The following is a 23,784-nucleotide window of genomic DNA, read 5'->3' on the forward strand; positions in this document are numbered from 1 at the left end:
ATAGAATTATTAAAAAAGTGTATTTATGAATGTCACAAACAGTTACTAAAGAAGAAAGGGGGAGATAAAGGAAAACAAATAAAAGGGCCCATTATAATTAAAATAGTCAAAAGTGCACAAAGTTGGAGCTCAGATCTTCCTAAAGCTGAAGGTGTCCATGTACTCACAGTGCCAACTCCTATTCACTGATCACTGATAGAACTATCCGTCTCGGACACCATCGAACCGTGTATTCCTGTTGGATCAAATCCTATCACTAGTTCTCTCCATCTCCCACCGAGAAAAAACCCTTAACCCCTTTAATGTCAGTCACAAAACCTCTTTCTCTTCCCCCCCCCCCCCAGGTTTCTCTGGCACCTCCTCTCAATTCCACCATCCTGATTGGCTGACCATTCCTAAGCTGAACATCACAACCCCTTATCTTTAACAATAACTCAAACACCACCAGCAGAAAATACTGCTTCATCAGAAAACTATTATATGAAATATCCTACAGCATTAGTGGTAAAAGCTTAACCAAGGTGTTACATTTATTAGAATTAAATTTTTGCTGCCGATGTTCTACCCAAGACCACAACCCTCAGTATTTACAAAAACATTTATTTTAATTTCATTAGCAAATGTACTAATCATAACTCCTAAATTCACATCATGATGATTAATGTATACAACAAACAAGAGGGTCCCATCACCATTTCCAATGGAAGCCTTTGACTAGTAGTCTATTAATGCAAAAAAAACATCCTGTTATCAAGCAAATCCTGGGACCAGTTTGCCATCTTGCCCTGATGGTTTTTAAGCTTTTCATGAATTGGTTTATTATTGCCATGTGTACCACGGAACATTCAAAAGGTTTTGTTTTGCATGTCATGAATACAGATCATTTTATTACAACAGTGCACTGAGGTCGTACAAGGGAAAAACAATAACAGAATGTGGAGTGAAGTGTTCCTGTTACAGAAAAAGTATAGACCCATTTCAGACCTTGCCAAAGGCCCTGCAGAGGTCCATGTAGACTACATCAACTTCATTGCTCTCATCAGTTACCTCTTTGAAAAGTTCAGTCAATGGGTCTAATAGAATCTGCCCCTTACAAAGCAATGCTGACTGTCATTGACTAATTTCTGCCTGTCCTAGTGTATTTAATCCTGTCCTTTGGGATTTATTTTCCCCAAGTAAGTTTCAATAATTTGAACTGGCTGTTTGGATTCATAATTGGCTTGCCTATATAAGACAGGGTAAGGTCAAAGGGACTTAGGTCTGTGATTAGTGGTGTTTCACAGGGATCTGTACTGGGACCCCTGCTGTTTGAGATGTATATAAATTAACTGGATGAGAATGTGGATGGGTGGGTTCGTATGTTTGCAAATGATATGAAGATTAGTCATGTAATGGATAGCACAGAAGACTGGTAAAGAATACAGTGGGAAATAGATCAGTTGCAGACATGCGTAGAGAAATAGCAGATGACGTTTAACCCAGCCAAATGTGTTGCACCTTTGATAGTCAAATGTAAAGAGAGTAATGATTCCTCTAATTAGCAGAGGGATCTTGGGGTCCAAGTCCATAGCTCCCTGAAACTGACCACACTGATTGACTAGGTGGTTAGGAAGACATATGGCATGCTTGCCTTATTAATGGAGGTATGGAGTCAGGAAGTTGTATTGCAGCTTTATTCTGGAGTGGCAGAGGGTGAGGGGAGATCTGAAAGAGATTTATAAAATTTTGAGGCACAGATAGGCAGACTGTATCTTTTCCCCAGCATTGAGATGTCTAGTACTAGAAGGCTTGCACCTAAGGTGAGGGGGGTATTTTCAAAAAAAGATGTGAGGAGCAAGTTTGTTACATGGAGAGTAGTGGGTGCAGTACCGGTGGGTAGTGGGTGCAGTACCGGTGGTGGCAGAGGTAGGTACATTAAGGACTTTTAAGAATAATTTAGATAGGCACATGAATGTGAGTTAAATGGAAGGACATAGTCATTGCATTGGTAGAAGAGATTAGTTGGCTATTTGATTACGGATTTAATTGATTTGGCACAACACTGTGGGCTGTTCTGTGCTATGTTCCCCACCAGCTTCAGCCCATCTTTGTTTCTTTCTTGTATAAAGGCCTCACATATGCTGTCCTCCATTCATCTGGCACCTCAACTATAAAAAAAATATTAAAAATCTGTTATGGCCCTAGTACTCTCTTGCATCTCATAGCAACATTCTTCACGAACGGTAGAAAAGCTTGCAGAATTAAAGTGCAATGTAAACAAATATATGTGCCTTTTTGTTGTGCATTTCTGAATCAAGTGAATTGGTCTTGCACTTAGGTAGTCAGGCTGCTCTGTGGAAATGGAAATAGATTAACGTTTCAGGTGACAGTCCCATTGTCATTTCTCTTTTTCCACAGATGCTACTTAACATCATGACTGTTTCTAGCACTTTTGGGTTTTATTTCATATGCTTAGCATATGCCTTTTAAAAAAAATGCACGTCCTTGCAGCATACTGGTAAGAATGCTAAATGGTTCAATATTGTCGAATTCCAAGAGCTGAAATTTTACATTGCAGATTTTTCCGTGCCATTGAGACAGTTAGGAAGTGTTCTTGGCTTAAGTAATTATGTGTAATCAGGTTCCTCTTACAGATATCTGATATTTTGTGTTTTTATTTCTTAGAGTTGAGAAAAAAGAGAGGGCAAGATTAAAAACGGTAAAATTCCATGCCCGTCCTGGAGTAATTGAAATGAAAGGGGTAAGTTGAATAAAAGAACACAAACACAGACAACCAGCATATGAGAAATGTAAGAAATTTGGGACCCATTTTTGCTAGATTGAATGCTGCCATCTCCTGGATCTATCAATGTTGCATTAATCTCCTAGTTATTAAAATAGTTCTAAATGTAATTGAAAGATCGGTTGATAATGTTCCACAAGGTTTGCAAAGTTAGTTTGAATTTTCACTACTTGTTCATCTGCTTGTGATTTACGGATGAAATGAGCAAGTGTTAGCATAATCTTGCAGATGGGACAAGTTGAAGCCACCTCTGTGGGTGACTGCATCTAGCCTTATGTGGCAGTAAACATGGATTAACTAGCCTCACCTGACGGAAGATGTAATGAATGCATTGCTTCTTCATGATAAAATGCCTTGCTCCCCTTTTACCAGTCTGTGACCCCTCTGAGTTGTCCCATGCTCCTCCTTGGATTTGACACACGGTCCCTTGCTCCTATTTGCATTTGACACACGGTCCCTTGCTCCTACTTGGATTTGACACACGGTCCCTTGCTCCCATTTGCATTTGACACATGGTCCCTTGCTCCCACTTGGATTTGACACACGGTCCCTTGCTCCCCCTTGGATTTGACACATGGTCCCTTGCTCCCACTTGGATTTGACACACGGTTCCTTGCTCCCACTTGGATTTGACACACGGTTCCTTGCTCCCACTTGGATTCAGTCCTCCTATCTTTTGCTTTACCACCACAAGTGAAACCTCTAATTTCGGAAATGCAATTAAACAGTTTGAAATTGGAAGCAGAAAGTGCTCTGTTGTGGTATCTAGTTATTGAGCTGTTGAGACCTAAGAGAAAATAAATCATTAGCCTGACATCAGTGAAACATGACTATGCCAACAGGTGCTCACATTTATCCACATTCTCACAATCCTTCATTGTAGTGCCTGGCCTTGCATGCTTCTCGGATATACCCATTCACATGTACACTTTTATTTATTCATTAATTAATTCTCATAGGCACTTATTAAAAATCATTCTTCCAGTCTGTAATTCTCAGTGCAGGCTCTTTTTCCAACAATTTCATCTGAGCCAAAGTCAAGATTAAAAACAATTCTCCCAGAATAAAGAGATTTATGAACAAACAATTATAGCAAGTGGAACTTAAGATAGTTAATCACAAGGTAAGAGCAACTGAATGGAGAGGGCCTGTACCACCTTGGACTAACCTTAATTGACAAATATATTGACCCTCTCGCAATCAACTCTATCTGGCCAATCAAGCTTATCTCTAATACTCCAATTCACTTAGACTAACATTGAGTAGCATTTTGACTGCTGGGATTTTTAATTTCAATACTTTACAATAAATTATATCATCTGTGGGTATAGAATCTTCTCACATTTGTGCTTATAAACTTGTATTCCACAGATAAATGGCTAAAGATTTAATAATGTCTATTGGATATAATAGATCAAACAACTTGCACAAACAAAATGCCTTTGAAATAGTGGTGCATAGATACTTAAAATCAAAAGCAAATGGCAATTAAGCAACCTTTTAAGGAAAAACTTCCCCCTTCCTTTCCAGTCCTGAAGGAGAATCTGTGCCTGAAACATTGACTGTTTGTTCATTTCCATAGATGCTGCCTGACCTGCTGAGTTCCTCCAGCATTTTCTGTGTGTTGCTTTAGATTTCCAGCATCTGCAGAATTTTCACATTTAAAATTATTTTCGTGTTAGATTTTGAAACTGAAAGGGTTTTGAACTGGAAAAGAATTCATGAGACTGAAAGGCTTAGAATCCAGATACAGTGCTGAATGTTTTTCATGGTTATTGTTAAGGGTATGCATAAGAGGGAAAGTAATAAAAGCTTGAAAATCTGTCCTTGCATGGAGATTGAGAATGCAGAGATAAGGTGGAATCAGTTATTAGTGAAAACAATTATTCTGAAATTAAAGCATCAGATGAACTGAAATTTAAAGTAGCTGAAAGGAAGTTTTTCATACAATGCTGTGAATTTCCTCCAATTGAGATCTACCCTGTAGAGATAGAGACACCTTTGAAGAGAGGTAGAAACTCAAACCCGTATGAAGGTGGCACACCTACTTCACTTAACCAACTCGTGTCTCAGTGGGAATGCATCATGCTAGGCATACATAAAATTGTAAAGTGTATGCCTTCTTGGCATGGGGTTGATAAAAGTGACAGACAATGGTATGTCCTGTATAATGGGATCTTTTATATGCAAATTTCCTAATTGTGCTCTTTGCTGCTGCTCAGTTCCTGTGTCTTGTAATGCTGTGTAGTTTTGATAGTGCTGCCTCTGGAGTTATGAATACCCTTATACAACAGTTTAACCACATTTAACAGCTATCACACTTGGTTGAGAGTTCCATGCCTCTATCACTTCCTCTGAATTTTTTTTATCTCTGTGCTGGCTTTTGTTTTTCTTCATCTCTTCAAACACTGCAGAAGCTGAAAGTTTCTGTCAACCATTTTGATATTTTAAGATGTTCATGTGTATTTAAGCCTGCATATGTATGACCATTTTGTTATGACTACTTTCCTCTTAACTTTGAGATATCTTTCGGAACTAGATATGGTAATGATTTTTCAGCCATTATCATTGCTCTATCTAAAATCTACGGTCATCTTTCAAATGAAGTTCAGGTACAAGCTTGAAGCTTCCAAAAAATATGGTATATGACTATTTGGTACACAGTTTCCAAAATCAATTATATTACCCTCATTTTGAAACCAATGTAAATAGTGATTACAGTTCTTTAGCATAGATTGAGTTGCAAAAAGCAACACAATGATTATTCTAGCTCTGTACATGGACATGTGGTTTTGCAATCCCTGGCTAATGTGACTTTTGCCTTTTTTGAAAAAAGAGGTTTTTGTTTAGAAATAGCAAGTTGTGTGTCATTCACTGCCTTCAAACCAACTCCTGGTCCTAGGGTGCCCAAAGGTTAAAATTTGCATCCTCCTTTTATGACTAACCATCTCCAGCTCTAGAATTTCCCACCCTTCCCCAGTAAAACTTCCAAGAGAACTATTTTTCCCCATTCCTTCCTCCATCTCCTTTGCAAACCCCCATTGTTGGCTGTAGGATGTGCTAACTGGGTCCTAGTGCCTGTAAATGCCTCTGCTTCCCCATCTCCTATTCCCTTTGCTCACTGTCATCTCAAACTGCCTTACCCCTCCCACATCCATGTCTTCTCATTTGTTATTGCATCCATTGTCTGATTTTGTCACTGTAAAGTACCTTGAGATGTTTTCCTCATGTTAAAGATAGAATGTAAATGCAAGTTGTTGATAATGGTGTTTGGTGGCTCTAAGCTCTTCAAATATTTATAGCTAACAGGAAAACAGCAGAATCTCATGTTAATAGATTCTTGCTGGTAACACATTCCCATCCATCTTATGCTCATGCCTGCATGTCATGTAGTAGTCACGATTTCCAATATTGTCTTCTGATGCACCTGAATTTTGAGGATTTTTATTGCAATATAATTTTAAAGTTTATGTTTCATTCCAGACCAACACAATAAATTTGCAAGAATAAAATATTTTAAGGAAATCTGAATAAAAGCAGAAAATATTGTAATTAATCAGCATGTTTTTTGGAGAATTGTAGACAAAATGCCTTTTGCTTATCTGCCCATAGATATGAACTAACCTCAGTATTTTCCAACATTACTGTAAATCAAAACAGATATCAGTTTTTATTACTGTACAGTGGTTTACAAGAAAACCTAATCAAATTGTCTTGTTCATTGTTTTATCATAGACAAGGAGGGGAGTGTTCTCATTTTATGGGGTTTTCTGTTTGGTACCAAATGTGAGATATTCCCTTTGGACAGGTGAGGCATATGTACAAACTTGGCTATCTGGGGGGGGGGGGGGGGGGGGCGGGGACAGGTTCTCTTAGTGGACTGTTGTTACAGTGTAATGGGAGCATCCCTCTTGGTTAGTGATAAAACCTAGAAGGATTTATTCCTGTCGTTGGAGTAAGGTTGGTAGAGCTATTTGCATCTCTTAGCTTTTATAAATATTGTCCTGGGGTGGGGTGGGGGGAAATGGTACATTAGCTCATTAAGTTATAATCAACCCGCATTCCAGCTTCTGATGCTCCTGCCAAGTGTATGAAAAAGACCGATGAGCTCCTATAGTTGCAGGTCCTTCTGTGACTTGGTGACAGTTAAGAGACTCGGGCTAGCTAGAAAGGCAAAGTTTGCAACCAGCCACGCCTGTCTTTTGTTCAGGTCTGCTCAGTACAACATAATTAATGCAATGCTACTCAATTGCTTAAACTTATGGTTGGTCTGGAATGGTTCCATCTGTTACTTTTTTTCTATAATGTTATCATTTCAAACATTTCCCTTTTTAAATCTTGTAAACCTGGTGATGCAGTGACTTTAAGATGAGATAAAAACATACTTTTCCTGTGGATACCACATGCGATTGTTGACTTCTGTAAATCCAATAGTTGGACTGGGTATGGTTGGGGCAGATAAAGGGTTCCTGTGTAGGTTCCTGGATTGAATTGGCACTGAATTGGTTGAGATCTCTCCACAGTGAAGGAGATCAGTAATACCAAAATATTGGTTAAAAATGTTATTGTCCTTTTTACTCTATTTTAAAATGTAGTCATTATATTCAGTAATCAAAAATTTACTGGTATTGAAATTCCCTTTGTTTTTGCAAAGGTTTAATTTAGAAGATTTTTTGAGACAGCACATGACCTGAAGCATTTAAATGATTTGGGGATATGTATTTATTAGAGCCTGAGCATTGCTAATTATCTGGCTATGGTTGGAAAATAATAGTCAATATGTGCTGGGCTGTTCTATTTGTTTGCATTTGGAACTCTTCAAATTGGCCGCAGATCCTAGTTGTAAGCATACAACATCAGGAATACACCATTCACTATATGCAAATGTCATAAGCATTACGTGGGCACTAGTTTCAGTGTAGTCTTTACCTAAGTGAGATGCTGGAAATGAAAGGTGAACGTATGTTTTGGGTCTTAATCAATCTTTCAGTACTAAAGCATTAATTGGTAATAGGGAACATTGATCTTACCTGCCTGAATGGCTATCTATAGGAAATGGGATGGTACAGAAGTCAAATACACTTGTTTCTGGCAGGTGGCTTACCACGTCACTGCTTATCCATATTTACAACATGTTTTGCATGAATGATACATCCATTTGTCCTCCTGTGTCCTCCATCCTCTTCTCCTTCACAGTCATCGAGAACCAAGCGTAAAAAGAGCTTCCTCTTGTCTCGAAAGCTTGCCTTCTACAAGAGCAAAGAGAATATTGTGCAGGAGCACGCAGGTGACCATGACCGTAAGTAACTGTGTAGGTTTACATGAATTCTGATTAGAGTGTGCTTTAACCATTAATGTTACATGCCTATTCTATGGTTCCAGTGTACTGATCGGGGCCCCAGCAGTTCCACACTTGAGTATAGCTTTGCAAAATGTGACAATGAGCAGATAAGCACATTTTCTGCAAATTAAATGAATGCTTTATTTTATTAAACAGTTTGCAAACGTTGTCAGCACATAGACAATGTGCAATCTGTTTCGACATCAACACAACTTCAATTTGACATCCTTGCAATTGTATACCAGTTAAGGCTACTGACATTCATATCACTAGCTGCAGTGGTCCCGATAGCTGTCTCTATTCTGCTCTCTCACTGCAGGTCCAGCTGTTAATTGACTGCTTTCCTCTGTTTCTGTATCTCTGTTTCTGTACTATTTCTAATTTTTTGCTATCCGGTGGTTGGATCCAGGAGTTCCCTGGATTGAGTGATGACTATTACGGGATGAAGAACCTGAGTAAGTGAGACTAGCATTTGTGAATGTAAACATCACAAACATCAAAGTTTGAAAATCTGTGCTAATACTACACTTCATTTTCTCACTTCCACTGTCACCTCAAGTGATTTTATTAACTCTCCCAATGCCAGGTCAGGTTTTCCTTCATCATATCATCTTCAATATGTAGATACATTTTTATAATTTGAGCTAGTTGAAATTTTTTTTTGCTTTTCAGTTATACCATAAATACTCCATGGAACAATTGGACTGTATACATATTAATGCTACCTAGATCACATAACACATTACAGTGTACTTGGGGTTTATTTGCAAAATATATACTGATTAAAAATATAAGTTCTTGTGATGTATAGTTGTCTGCAATTTACATAACAAAAACTGAAGATTGAACAAGTTACTGTTTTGGGTTTCATGGGTATTCATGTTGGCAGAATACTTGCTGTGGGTACTTGCATGTGCTGGATGAGTCAACCAGTTCTCTTTGGGTTGAAAGTGGAGCTAACCAAGGAAGAGTCATTGTTGGATAGAACATAGAACAGTACAGCACAGTACAGGCCTTTGGCCCACAATGTTGTCCCAACCCTTATTCCCTGCCTCCCATATAACTCTCCACCTTAAATTCCTCCATATACCTGTCTAATATTCTCTTAAATTTCACCGGTGAATCTGCCTCCATCACTGACTCCGGCAGTGCATTCCATGCACCAGCCACTCTTTGAGTTAAAAAACCTTTCTCTAAAATCCCCCTTGAACTTCCCTCCCCTTACCTTAAAGCCCATGTCCTCTTTTATTGAGCAGTGGTGTCCTGGGGAAGAGGCGCTTGCTGTCCACACCATCTATTCCACTTAATATCTTGTACACCTCTATCATGTCTCCTGTCATCCCCCTTCTCTCCAAAGAGTAAAGCCCTAGCTCCCTTAATCTCTGATCATAATGCACACTCTCTAAACCAGGCAGCATCCTGGTAAATCTCCTCTGTACCCTTTCCAATGCTTCCACATCCTTCCTGTAGTGAGGTGACCAGAACTGGACACAGTACTCCAAGTGTGGCCGAACCAGTTTTATAGAGCTGCATCATTACCTCGCGACTCTTAAACTCTATCCCTCGACTTATGAAAGCTAACACTCCATAAGTTTTCTTAACTATCCTATCTACCTGTGAGGCAACTTTCAGGGATTTGTGGACATGTACCCCCAGATCCCTCTGCTCCTCCACACTTCCAAGTATCCTGCCGTTTCCTTTGTACTCTACCTTGGAGTTCGTCCTTCCGAAGTGTACCACCTCACACTTCTCTGGGTTGAACTCCATCTGCCACTTCTCAGCACACTTCTGCATCCTATCAATGTCTCTCCGCAATCCTAGACAATCCTCTACACTATCCACACCACCACCAACCTTTGTGTCGTCTGCAAACTTGCCAACCCACCCTTCCACCCCCACATCCATGTTGTTAATAAAAATCACGAAAAGTAAAGGTCCCAGAACCGATCCTTGTGGGACACCACTAGTCACAACCCTCCAAACTGAATGTACTCCCTCCACCACAACCCTCTGCTTTCTGCAGGCAAGCCAATTCTGAATCTACTTGGCCAAACTTCCCTGGATCCCATGCCTTCTGACTTTCTGAATACTGTGGTACCTTGTCAAATCCCTTACTGAAATCCATGTAGATCACATCCACTACACTACATACATCTACATGCCTGGTCACCTCCTCAAAGAACTCTATCAGACTTGTTAGATGCGATCTGCCCTTCAAAAAGCCATGCTGACTGTCCCTGATCAGACCATGATTCTCTAAATGCCCACAAATTCTATCTCTAAGAATCTTTTCCAAAAGCTTTCCTACCACAGACGTAAGGCTCACTGGTCTATAATTACCCGGACTATCCCTACTACCTTTTTTGAACAAGGGGACAACATTCGCCTCCCTCCAATCCTCCGGTATCATTCCCTTGGACAATGAGGACATAAAGATCCTAGCCAGAGGCTAGAGCAGAGGCTCAGCAATCTCTTCCTTCATCTTGCGGAGCAGCCTGGGGAATATTCTGTCAGGGGACTTATCCTTCGGAATGTATTTTAACAACTCCAATACCTCTTCTCCCTTAATATCAACATGCTCCAGAACATCAACCTCACTCATATTGTCCTCACTGTCATCAAGTTCCCTCTCATTGGTGAATACCTAAGAGAAGTATTCATTGAGGACCTTGCTCACTTCCACAGCCTCCAGGCACATCTTCCCACCTTTCTCTCTAATTGGTCCTACTTTCACTCCTGTCATCCTTTTGTTCTTCACATAATTGAAGAATGACTTGGGGTTTTCCTTTACCCTACTCGCCAAGGCCTTCTCATGCCCCCTTCTTGCTCTCCTCAGCCCCTTCTTAAGCTCCTTTCTTGCTATATTCCTCAATAGACCCATCTGATCCTTGCTTCCTAAACCTCACGTATGCTGCCTTTTTCCACCTCACTTGCCACCCATGGTTCCTTCACCCTACCATTCTTTATCTTCCTCACTGGGACAAATTTATCCCTAGCATCTTGCAAGTGATCCCTAAACATCGACCGCATGTCCATAGTACATTTCCCGGCAAAAATATCATCCCAATTCACACCCGCAAGTTATAGCCTGATAGCCTCTCAATTTGCCCTTCCCCAATTAAAAATTTGCCTGTCCTCTCTAAATCTATCCTTTTCCATGAAAATGTTGAAGGCCAGGGAGCGGTGGTCACTGTCCCCCAGATGCTCACCCACTGAGAGATCTGTGACCTGACCCGGTTCGTTACCTAATAGTAGATCTAGTATGGCATTCCTCCTAGTCAGCCTGTCAACATACTGTGACAGGAATCCATCCTGGACACACTTAACAAACTCTGCCCAGTCTAAACCATTGGAACTAATCAGGTGCCAATCAATATTAGGGATGTTAAAGTCACCCATGATAACAACCCTGTTAATTTTGTACCTTTCTAATATCTGCCTCCCAATCTGCTCCTCGGTATCTCTGCTGCTACCAGGGGGCCTATAGAATACCTCCAGTAGAGTAACTGCTCCCTTCCTGTTCCTGACTTCTACCCATACTGACTCAAGAGGATCCTGCTACATTACCCACCCTTTCTGTAGCTGTAATAGTATCCCTGACCAGTAATGCCTGGCCAGTAATAGTAACACCTCTTCCCCTTTTCCCCCCTTCTCTATCCCTTTTAAAGCACTGAAATCCAGGAATATTGAGAATCCATTCCTGCCCTGGTGCCAGCCAAGTCTTTGTAATGGCCACTACGTCATAATTCCATGTATGTATCCAAGCTTTCAGTTCATCACCTTTGTTCCTGATGCTTCTTGCATTGAAGTACACGCACTTTAGCCCATCTACCTTACTACCCTTATTCCCTTTATTCTGTTTCTCTTTCCTCAAAGCCTCCTTGTATGTTAGATCTGGCTTTACTCCATGCACTATACTTGCAGCTCTTGCATGACCTTTATCCTCCTGCACCTCACCATCTGCTCAGACACTCTGGTTCCCCTCTCCCTGCAAATCTAGTTCAAACCCCCCGGAGCAGCACGAGCAAATCTTCCTGTAAGGATGTTAGTCCCCCTCCAGTTCAGGTGCAACCCGTCCCGTTGGAACAGGTCCCACCTTCCCTGGAACAAGACCCAATTGTCCAGAAACATGAAGCCCTCCCTCCTGCACCCTCCTTAGCCATGTATTTAGCTGCATTATCTCCCTATTTCTGGCCTCACTAACACGTGGTATGGGTAGTAATCCTGAGATTGCAACCTTGTAAGTCCTGTCCTTCAACTTTGCACCTAAGTCCCTAAATTCTCTTTGCATGACATTCTCCTTCCTATCCAAATCATTGGTCCCTACATGGACCACGACATCTGGCTGCTCACCCTCCCTCTTGAGAATACTGAGAACTCGATCTGAGTTATCACGGACCCTGGCACCAGGGAGGCAACAGACTGTCCGGGATTCTTGATCTCTTCCACAGAACCTCTTATCTGTCCCCCTAACTATCGAATCCCCTATCACTACTGCTCTGCTCTTTGCCCTCCTTCCCTTCTGAGCTGAGGGTCCAGTCTCGATGCAAGAGACGCAACCACTGCAACTTGTCCCTGGTAGGTCATCCCCACCAACAGTATCCAAAACAGTATACTTATTGTTGATGGGAACAGCCACAGGGGTGCTCTGCTCTTCCTGTCTATTCCCCTTCCCTCTCCTGACAGTCACCCAGCTACCTGTCTCCTGACTTTCAGGGGTCACTATCTTCCTGTCTATTTCTGCCTCCTGAATGATCTGAAGTTCATCCAGCTCCGGCTCCAGTTCCCTAACATGGTTTATCAGGAGCTGCATCTGGATGCACCTTTTGCAGGTGTAGTCATCAGGGACAGCTTGGCTCGCCCTGACTTCCCACATACTGCAAACAGAGCACTCGACTGCCCTAACTGCTGCCTCCATTACCTACTCCTAAGCTAATTAGATTAATTAAAGGAGCTTACCCGGCCTTACCTCAGTGGGAGCAAGCTGGTCCTCAGCCTCTGCTTGCCGAAGTCTCTTAAGCCAAAGCCTTCCTACTCTGTCTCCCACTACTCCTGTCGCCCGCTCCATTAATCTGCTTGTTTTTTAAACTCTCCCGCTGCCTCAGGGACCGACCTTCACTCACTCGTGCAGTCGTGTCCAGTTCAAACTGCCGAAGAAATGCCAACAGCTAACTGAGAAAGATAGACAGGAGTGAAATTAACTTCATGTGACTGTGGATGTGATTACAGATGAAGCTGAATTTTAAAACATAGAACACTACAGCACAGTACAGGTCCTTCTGGTCACGATCTACTGTAAGATCAATATAACTATTCCCTCATTCCCTCCATCACCCATGTGCCTATCTCTTAAATGTCCCTGATATATCTGTCACTACCACCACCCTGGCAGGGCATTCCATGCACCCACCACTCTAGATTTTAAAAAAACTTCTGTACTGAGCCATCAGCCTTCGGTAATGAAAAGTGCCTGTTCCGTATCCTCACACTATGGCTAGGAATAGCCAGGATCATTTTTTTCACATTTGGGGCCCATTACTGACATCAGGATAGAGCTGCCAAGGGCCAACAGAGTCTTGCAACATTGAGAGACAGGTGTTGATCTTTGATCAGCATGTTCATTAAGCCCACATGAAAATATTCAGTGTGAGCATTGTGCAGGAAGCTACCATGGTGCATTGTAGTCACAATTCTATTACAAAGACAATTGGTCCATCTGTTGTTTCCTCCTTTATAACTTGCAGCTCTAGCACATTCCTTTTCATTTTACAGAGTGTATGACATCCAACACCAGTGACAGTGAAAGCAGCTCCAGTAAGTATTCTTCATCTATTGTTCAACCCCTTATTGGAGTTAATTTATATCCATAGTCTTCTTAGGCGATGTAGCCAGTCCAGAAATTCAGGATACACACTGCCTTATGCAACTCTTCACTTATTGCCCCTTACCTTTGACTCTCTCTCAGCCCTGTCCTTAAACATTAATCTAACCCATAACTCCCCGCACCGTCCTCAAAACCATCCCTACAAACCTAAATAATCAACTAAGCCTGAGCCACGACCTCAATGGATATCACAGCTTGGCGCCATCTTGAATATGTAGGATTTTGACCTGTAGCTGACAATTCCCCCCCCCCCCCCCACCGCCCCCACCACCACCAAGGTGCTGCTCGACCCATTGAGTTCCTCCAGCAGGTTGTCTGTTTCTGTAAAAAGTTTTCATTTAAAGTAATTAGTGTTGAAGAGAGACGGGGCTTTCAAATGGACAGCTGACAAATGCAAGTTACCTGGTTGGATCAGTATTTCTAACCCGAAATACCTGAAATTCAAGATGATGCTGTTTACTGCTTTTAACTTACTTCACAATTTGCCATATATTACACATTTAGCAGAGACTTCACCCATAGAGCTCTAATCTTCACTCAAATGATGAATTCTCAGGGGCAACTCTATGAGCAATCCTTTCCTGTTCCAAATACTTGAGTGGGTGGAAAGCTTAAGATTCTTGTGTGTAAGAAATTGATGAATGGGAAAAGGATGAGCGGGGATGACAAACTGGTGAAAATGATGTCAGCTGTTTATAATGCTTTCTTTTTTTTCCTTATTTCAGAGGGTCAAGATGACACTGTTCTATCCTATGAAGCAGTAACACGCCTGGAGAGTAAGTAGATCATTTTTGGATGTTCGAATTCTTAATACTCTGCATCAAAAGGAGTGGGATGAGTTGAAATAGCTCTACTTAAGAACTAGCAAGATGGAGTGCAGTTTTAAATCTGATAAGTTTTGTGATAATTAAATAAGAGTGTTGATAAGCCTACAGTGGCTCTAGAAGACAGATTCTCACCACCCCCTCAAAGACAACTAGGCTGGTGAGCAATTGTTATTCTTAATTATGTTCTCAAAATGAATTTTCAGTAATCTTTTGACCTAGCCTGGAAAACAACCATTGTGGACTTTGTCAAAATGCTGCCCTGTCCTTAGCACTTCAGTTTTGCTGGAAAAAGCTAGAATAGTTACTGCTTTCCTGATAAACTAGAGCCTGTTTTCTTTTGCAGGAACTATACACATAACTCCTGATGTGATCTCACACAGGTCCTATATAACTAAAGTGAGATGTTCTTACTTTAATGCTCATACGTATTCTTAATAAAGGCCAAAATAACATTTCTCTTCCTTCTTGCTTGATGCACCTGGATTGTTTTAAGTATCAACATATTACCAATTGATTATCATTTCAGAGCAAAAGACTCTGCTTTTCTGCTTAGTGCACCAAAGTGAATAACTTTTCATTCTTCCACATTTTATTGCATACAGTCCTATAGACCACGCTGACCATCAAATACCGATCAATATTAATCCCATTTGCCAGTGCTTGATCTGTAGCCTTTTATGCCTTGGCAAGAAGGCTTATGAGCAAGCTTTGCTTTCTATCTTATTTTTTGCCCAGTGTTATCCACCATGTGTCAATGATGTGTTTTTTTTAAAAAGCTTGTTGAACAGCCTCCCATCTGGGACTTTATCAAGAACCTTGTTTAAAGAAAGAATTAGATTCCACAAGAAGGAACTCTTTTTTATTATTTCTACTCTGACATCTCCAATAATGTAATCTCTTAGAGATTGTAATTTTTGTTTCTTAAATCCATGCTGTCACCTTAATCCTATTATTTTTCTGTGTTCTGTTGTTACACTCTTACCTACATTTAAAATCCCAGCATTTCCCTGTCATTTGGTTAATATGATCAGTAGTTCCATATATTCCCTCTTCCCCTTTCTTAAAAGAGTAGGATTAGAGTTCCTACCTTCCAAACCATCAGGTCACTTCCAGAATCATGGACTTTCAAGGACAATAACGAAAGCATTCATTATCCCTGTACCCAGCACTTAGAAAACTTTTGGTGGGGGGGGGTAGATCTTCAAGTCCTTGAAATTTAGCAATTCTTAGTCTTATATTCCCCATTTTCACTAGATCTTGGACTCCAGTTTTTCTTCCATGAAAATAAACACAATGCAGTTGTTTATATGTACGTATGCCATTTCCCCTTTATAGGATATACTGTCTGTCCATAAGATAATCCAACTTTTGTGCAAAGGTGAGCAGGAAAGGATTTGAAAGAGATATCATTCCTCCGAAGAGATCTCAAATGATCCACAAATCTGAAACCCTGCCCCAGTGCACCAATTCTTCAGCCACACATTCAACTGCCAGATCATCCTAATCTTGCCCTCTCTGGCACATGGTGCAGGTAGAAATCCAGAGATTGCTATACTTCAGGTCCTGTCTTTCAGTTTCCTACCGATCTCCTGGAAAACAAAAGTTGAGAGTGGAAAGAATGGGCAAGAAGTCGGGGAAATAAGGACTGGGTACCAGAAATGATGCTGGACAGCATTTAGCTGACTTCTGCAAAACCAACAACTTGTTCATCTCAAACACGTTATTCCAACAACACAAGCGCAGACAGTACACTTGGACCTCTCCCTTGGATTACACACAAACCAAATAGATTATATCTGCGGATCTCAGCGATGGAAAAGTTCTGTGATGTTGACTAAAACAAAACCTGGAGCTGACTGTGGCTCAGACCAGCAACTACTGATACGTAAGTTCAAAGTAAAGCTGAGAAAGCAAAAGCCTTTCACCAGAGTACCAAAATATTCTACCAGAGTTCAAAGGTGGCCTGAACAATCGTTTTGCTGCTCTAAACACAACCAATAGTGTTACGTACCCCGTAACTGGGTCAATTACCAGCAAAGATAGAGAGGTCCGTTGAAGTCTGATGGTACTATTTTTAACAGTGTTTATTGATAAAAATATAGAAAAATAATATCAATGCCAACATACAGATAATATACGTCGTCAATACTAAATCTAAAAGCGCGGATATAATAATAATCAATAAGAAATAGCTCTGTCGTTGTCTAGGGGATAATGTATTGTCCAATGGAAATATAAAAGTCACTTTAGTTCATTCAGACTGCAGCCTTTGGTTGGAGAAAGACAGATTTTTAGAACTTGCCAGCTTTTCCTTTTTATGATGTCGATCCTTCGAAATGTCGTCAGTGGTGATCTCTTCTTTAGCTAAGCCGTCTTCCGTGGTAAGGCCTCAATCCCGGGGCAACGGGAAAGGACACACATGGGCCCTCCACCAGCTGTCGCTATTAAACACTGTCACGGGATTTCTAGCGTTTCTCCTGGTGCGTCTAAAGGGGTTGTTCCCCAGACCTTCTTTTATCCTTACTCACGGAGTCTCAGATGTCAATCAGGTTGGAATGATGCCATCCCTCAACCAGCCCACTTTGATCATTCCCTGAGGGCTTCAAATAAATAGTACAGTACTCAATACACAATTCTGTCTCCAAGAGACAATGGCCGTTTTCCATGGCTTTGTATCGCTGAGGAGCCTGGGCATTCCAAACCCCTTGTGGATTCTGTGTGTCTTTCTCATTTCCTGGGTCTCCTGACCTGAATTAATAGCGATCTTGCGATTCTCAAAAAGAAGGGGGTTACTTTGTACCCTTCAGAGTTGGGGCACCGTCGTAACAATAGAACAGGGATTATGGGAAAGTATTAAGAATGCTCTGCACAAAAGAGTGTGAAAAGACTGCATAAGGTGAAAATGCAGAAGAGACCAATATAGATGAGTGAAGAATCTCTGAAAATCACACAGGAAATAAGAGAAGGCAAAGCTAAGGGAAAAAAGGTAGCAGTTTCAGTTCTCGATCGAGCTTTCCAATCTTCTGCTAAGCGAGACAAAATAAACTACAATAACAGGTGAAGAAGTAGAAACAGAAGATCTGAAGGGAAAATTCCAGCCTCGTGTGTAAATGCTGAAAGATGCACAAGGTGCCATGCTCAATGAATCTGAGAAGATCAACAACTATGAGTCATTATACTGTACCAGAAAGATCAACTGGATCCTATATCTTACAATCAGGAGCCGAGAGTGATGAAGGAAGAAGTTGAAGCAGCATTAAAAGCCGGACTAAAGACCAAAGCACCTGGCATTGATGGAATTCCAATTGAAGTACTACAGCAATCAGATGTAACTGTTGCAAAATTGAGGACACTCTGCCGGCTGATCGGGAAGACAACATCATGGCCAAGTGAATTGAGGAGATCAGTATTTTTGCCAATATTAAAGAAAGATGATCTGGCAGAGTGTGGAAATTATCGTATCATCACCCTCATTCCTTGTGCCAGCAAGATTTTACTGAAGATCGTTCTGAAAAGGCTTCAACCTTATCAGTGCAAGCTGGTTTCAGGAAAGGAAGGGGAACAAGGGGCATCATTGCAGATGTGAGGTGGATTCTCAAAGACAAAAGAATACAAGAGGAACATCTATATGTGCTTTATTGACTACAGCAATGCCGTCAATTGTGTCGAACATGACAAACTATGGGTCACATTAAGACATAAGGCTGTACCAGAACGTTTGATCATCCTTAGCGCAATCTTTATACCAATCAAGAAACTGCAGTTCAAATGCAATAAGGAGAAACAAAATGTTTCAGGATCTTTAAGGGGGTACGACAAGGCTGTACTCTCTCTCCCTGTCTATTTAATTTCTATGCCAGACAAATCTTCAAAGAGGCAGGAGTATATGAGAAGAATTAAGGGGGGAGAGTTGGTGGCAGTATCATCAATAATCTTCATTATGCTGATGACAGTACAAAGCTGGCTGAAAACGAAAAAGATCTGAAATAACTGCAAACCAACATCAAGGAACATAGCCTCAAGATGGGTCTGCACCTTAACTGGAAAAGACTATGATGACTGGCAGTACTACCGATTTCAGTCTCAATGGAGAGGAAATTGAAGTGGTTGACAGTTTCACTTTACTTTGATCAATAATTAATACCAAAGTGGTAGGCAGTCAAGAAATCCAATGAAGAATTGCCCTTGGCAGAGTAGCCCTAAAGGATTTAGAGAAGATCCTTGGGAACAGGAATCTATCTCTACATACGAAGATTTGACTTGTACAGGCAATGGTGTTCTCAATGACATTATGTGGGTGAGAAAGGATTGGAAGAGTATTGATGCCTTTTAACTGTGTTACTGGAGAAAAATATTACACAACTTGTGGACTTCTCACAGAACAAATGAATTGATCTTTAACAAGATCAAATCGAGACTCGCTGGATGCTCAAATGGCAAGACTCCACCTATCGTACTTTGGGCACATCATGAGAAGTAACACCTCCCTGGGAAAGGATACCATGCTTGGCAAGGTGGAAGAAGGAAGGCCACTGATCAGATAGATGGACGCAATAAGGACAGCTATGAACACAACATTATCTACATTGAACTGCCTTTGCAAGGATCAAAATTAATTCAGTGCAACTATCCATAGAATCGCCATGAGTCGGCGATGACTCAATAGCTCTTAATGACAACAGCAGCAACAACAACCTATCTGCTTGTATTTGTTCTTCAGGACCTCATCCCTTTTCCCACCTACGTCATTGAAACAAATATGTACCATACCATCTGGCTGCTTACCCTCCCCTTAAGAATTCTGTGACTAAATCTGTGATGTCCATGACCCTGGCATCTGGGAGGCAATGTATCATCTGGATATCTCATTCACTTCCCCTTCACCATCACCTTCCCTTCTGAGCCACAGAGCCAGACTCAGTTCGGATGGCCTGGTCCCCGTAGCTTCTTCCGGGTTGGTCACCCCAGTGTTATCCAAAGTAGTATACTGTTATTGAAGGGAATGGCCTCAGGGGTACTCTGCACTATCTGCCTATTTCATTTTCCTTTTCAGACAGTCACCAAGCTACCTGGCTCCTGCAACTTAAATGTGACTGCCTGCAGAATGACCCTCTGGTGATCCAGCTCCAGTTCCCTAACGCAGTCTGTAAGGAGCTACACCCAGATGCATTTCTCACAGACGTACTGATCGGGAACACTGAAAGTCTGCCACGTCCTGCAAGAGGAGGACAGCACTGTCTTGGGATTCACTCTCTGCTCTAGCTAGTTAGTAATACAGAAAGAAATAGGAACCTCAATTTAGCCTTTTCTCACTGAAGTCTTGAGCCAAAGCCCGATTTAGAGTGATATGGGCCAAATAGGGGAAAATGAACTAGCTCAATTAGACAACTCGGTTGGCATTGTTGAGATGGGCCAAATGGCCTGTTTCTTGACTGCCTTACTCTCTGATTCTAACCTAGAATCAGAATAGAATAGACCCTGTATAGAAGATGCTGCTGAGTGCAGTTCATTGATTCTGTCCCTATTAGAACATTCCTGTCAGTCCCAACTATATCTTTTCCACACTACAAAGAAATGGATTATCCATCAGAAATGGATTATTTTATCCAATACCTGACCGGTGGCCTATCCAATATTTTCTAAAGATCCAATGTGTACATACTCGTATGAGGTCCAGTATTCCTTATTTTATGAACTTGGCTGTACACCTTAAGTGGGTCAGATCCCTCTATTCCTATACAATCTTTAGGACAATGCTTTGTGGTCTATATTAGTTCCCCTTGTTCTTTCTCCCAAAATATATCAATTCACATTTCCCTGTAATAAATTTTATCTGCAGCAGTTTGCCTACTCTGATAGTTTATCACTGTTTCCTTGCAATCTATTACTGGCCTCCACTGTTTACTACATCTCCAAATTTGTTACATTTACAAATCTCTGAATCTTTACCTTGCTCACCAATGTCCAATGATCAGTACATATCAAACGTGCAATGGTCTCAGCAGTGATCCCTGGGAAACACAAACTGTCCACTAGGGAATACAATCACCTACCTCTATCCCCTAATTTCTGTTCTTAAGCAATTTTAATATTTTATAGCGATGTTACCACAGACCCTTTCAAACCATGAATATCAGTTTGGTTAAAAAGCCTTTTAAGTGGGACTTCAAAGTATAAAGTAAAATTAGTATCAATGTACATATGTGTCACATTATACAACTCCAAGATTCATTTTCTTGCAGGCAATCACAGTAAATACAAGAAACAATAGAATCAATGAAAGACCACAGTGAACAGTATGTACAAACCACCTATGTGTAAAAGACAGCAAGCTGCAAATACAAAAAGAAACAATTAATTAATTGATAGATAAACAAACAAACAAACAAACAAGCAAGCAAGCAATTAATGTCAAACATGAGTCCTTGAGAGTGAAGTTGTAGACGCAGTTCAGTGATGGGGCGAGTGATATGGGTCCTGAGGCTCCTGTACCACCTTGATGACAGTAGCAAGAACATGGCCTGGATGGTGGGGATCATTGATAATGGATGCAGCTTTCCTGTGACAGTGCTCTGTGTAGATGTGCTCAGTGGTGGGGAGAGCTTTTCATATGATGTACTGGGCTGCAATCACTATTTCTGTAGGCATTTCCGTTCAATCACATTGGTGTTTCCATAGCAGGCCATGATGCAACCAATCAATGTACTGTCCACTGCACTGTCAAACTTAGATGAGATGCCGGATATTTGCAAACTTCTAAGAAAGTAGAGGTGCTGCTGTGCTTTCTTCATAATGGCGGTTGCATGCTCGACCCAGGACAGATTCTCTGAAATGATTGTACCAACAAATTTAAAGTTGCTGACCCTTTGTTAAGTCCTTACTAAACATCCATAAGGATAATACCATCTCTAATTTTCTATTACCACATTTTAACCAGGTTAGTTAAAAGCATGATTTGTCTTTACAGTTTTTATTAAATCTGCCTTCTCCAGCTGCCTGTTAATATTTTCATTGATTACTATGTTCAAAAGCTTCTCCGTTACAAAGCAAATTAGTATTCACTTACCTTGTTGTTATGCATGTCCTTACACAGGTACCACCTGTTTATTGCTGGCATCAATCTCATCATCTTTATCTATCAGTGAGCAAAATGCATTGAAAATTGATTTTTTTTTTACCTTGCAAGTGAATGGCTGCAAAAATAGACAACTAGTACAGTTTTTGATAGGAATCACTTCGTCAGGTGATAATGTCACAGAGTCTAGAACACTACAGCACTAAAACAGGCCCATCAGCTGATCTAGTCCATACTGAAATGTTAGTCTGCCTAATCCCATTGACCTGCACCCAGACCATAACCTTCAATACTCATAAGATCGACGTACCTATCCAAATTTCACTTAAGTTGAAGCCCGCATCACTGACAGCTCATTCCAACTCTCATCATCCACTGAGTGAAGAGGTTCCCCCCCCCCCATGTTTCCCTTGAACATTTCACCTTTCACCCTTAAGCCATGGTGTCTAGTTGTTGTCTCACCCAACCTCCTTAGAAAAAATACTGCTTGTACGTACCCCTCATAATGCTGTGTACCTCTACCAAATCTCCCCTCATTTTTCTACGCCCAAGGGAATAAATTCATAACCTAGTCACCCTTTCCCTTTAACTCAGGTCCTCAAGTCTGGGCAACATCCTTGTATATTTTCACTGCACTCTTTCATTCTTATTGCCATCTCTCCTGTAGGTAGGTGACCAAAGCTGCACACAATACTCCAAGTTAGGCCTCGTCAATGTCTTATACAACTTCAGCATAACACGAGGAAATCTGCAGATGCTGGAAATTCAAGCAATACACACAAAATGCAGCAGGCCAGGCAGCATCTATAGGGAGAAGAACAGTCGACGTTTCAGGCCAAGACCCTTCATCAGATCCTGTCTCTTGATTCTTAGGTCCCCTAAGCCTTTCCTACAATACTCCTTGCATTGACTCCTAGCTATGTATGCTTAACGACATCATTCCCAGCAACCACTCTTGTTCCCATCCCCCTGCAACTCCAGTAATCCGTAAATTAGAAGCCTCCCCTCCTGCACTATCTTCTTAGCCATGTGTTAAACTGTATGATCTTCCTGTTTCTAGCATCACTAGCACATAGCATCGATAGCAATCCCAGGGTCATAATCCTGTCCTTTAACTTAGCACCTAACTTCCTGAACTCACTTTTCAGGATCTCATCAGCCTTCCTACACATGTCATTAATATTGATGTAGACCAAAACCCACCCTGTTTACTCTCCGACTTAAGAATTCTGCAGACTGACATCTGAAAGGCAACAGACCATCTAGGATTCTTGTTCTTGTTCCCTGAACACTCTGTCTGTTCCCTGAACCAATGAATCCCCTATCACTACAATTTGCTTCTTTTCCCCTTTCTCTTCTGAGCCAGACTTAGTGCCAGAGGCTTGACAGCTGGGACTTCCCTCTGCAAGCCATTACCCCCCCCCCCCCAAAACAATATAACTTTTGTTGAGGGGAATGACCACAGGGGTACTCTGCACTAACTACCTATCCCCTTTCCCTGTACCAAGATTCATCCAGTTACCTAAATCCTGCAGCTTCCTGTATATCCTGTTGATCAACTTCTCAGCCTCCTGGATGATCCAGAATTTATCCTTAACATATCTGAAAGAAGCTGCAGCTAGATGCACTTCTTGCAAGCATTGTCATCAGAGATGCTGCCTTCCCACTCCATGCAAGAGGAGAATTCCACTATCCTGCCTGGCATCTCCGCTACTCTGACTGTGCAATAAGAAATAAGAAAAATGAAGCAAAACTGTCCACTCCTCCCTCACTGAAGCCTCAATGTTCTTTAATGTCTTTTTACATAAATCAATGAAGTCAGCACAATTGGTGCAGGAAGTCAATAACTTCAAGGCCATCTGCATTTGCACTGAT

At 41.2% G+C, this 23,784-nt stretch overlaps 1 protein-coding gene across 3 annotated transcripts in view; it reads left to right on the forward strand.

Moving 5' to 3' along the window:
* The window catches only part of dlg3 (discs, large homolog 3 (Drosophila)), a 502,957-nt gene that overhangs the window by 451,055 nt on the left and 28,118 nt on the right, over nucleotides 1–23,784 (forward strand). For all 3 annotated transcript variants that reach the window (XM_059977050.1, XM_059977051.1, XM_059977052.1), the window contains 4 exons: nucleotides 2,665–2,740; nucleotides 7,979–8,081; nucleotides 13,896–13,937; nucleotides 14,733–14,783. In XM_059977050.1, coding sequence (XP_059833033.1) covers nucleotides 2,665–2,740; nucleotides 7,979–8,081; nucleotides 13,896–13,937; nucleotides 14,733–14,783 — 272 coding nt within the window. The remainder of the gene's footprint in view (nucleotides 1–2,664; nucleotides 2,741–7,978; nucleotides 8,082–13,895; nucleotides 13,938–14,732; nucleotides 14,784–23,784) is intronic.

This window comes from Hypanus sabinus, chromosome 8, assembly GCF_030144855.1.
Source record: "Hypanus sabinus isolate sHypSab1 chromosome 8, sHypSab1.hap1, whole genome shotgun sequence".
Classification (NCBI taxonomy): domain Eukaryota; kingdom Metazoa; phylum Chordata; class Chondrichthyes; order Myliobatiformes; family Dasyatidae; genus Hypanus; species Hypanus sabinus.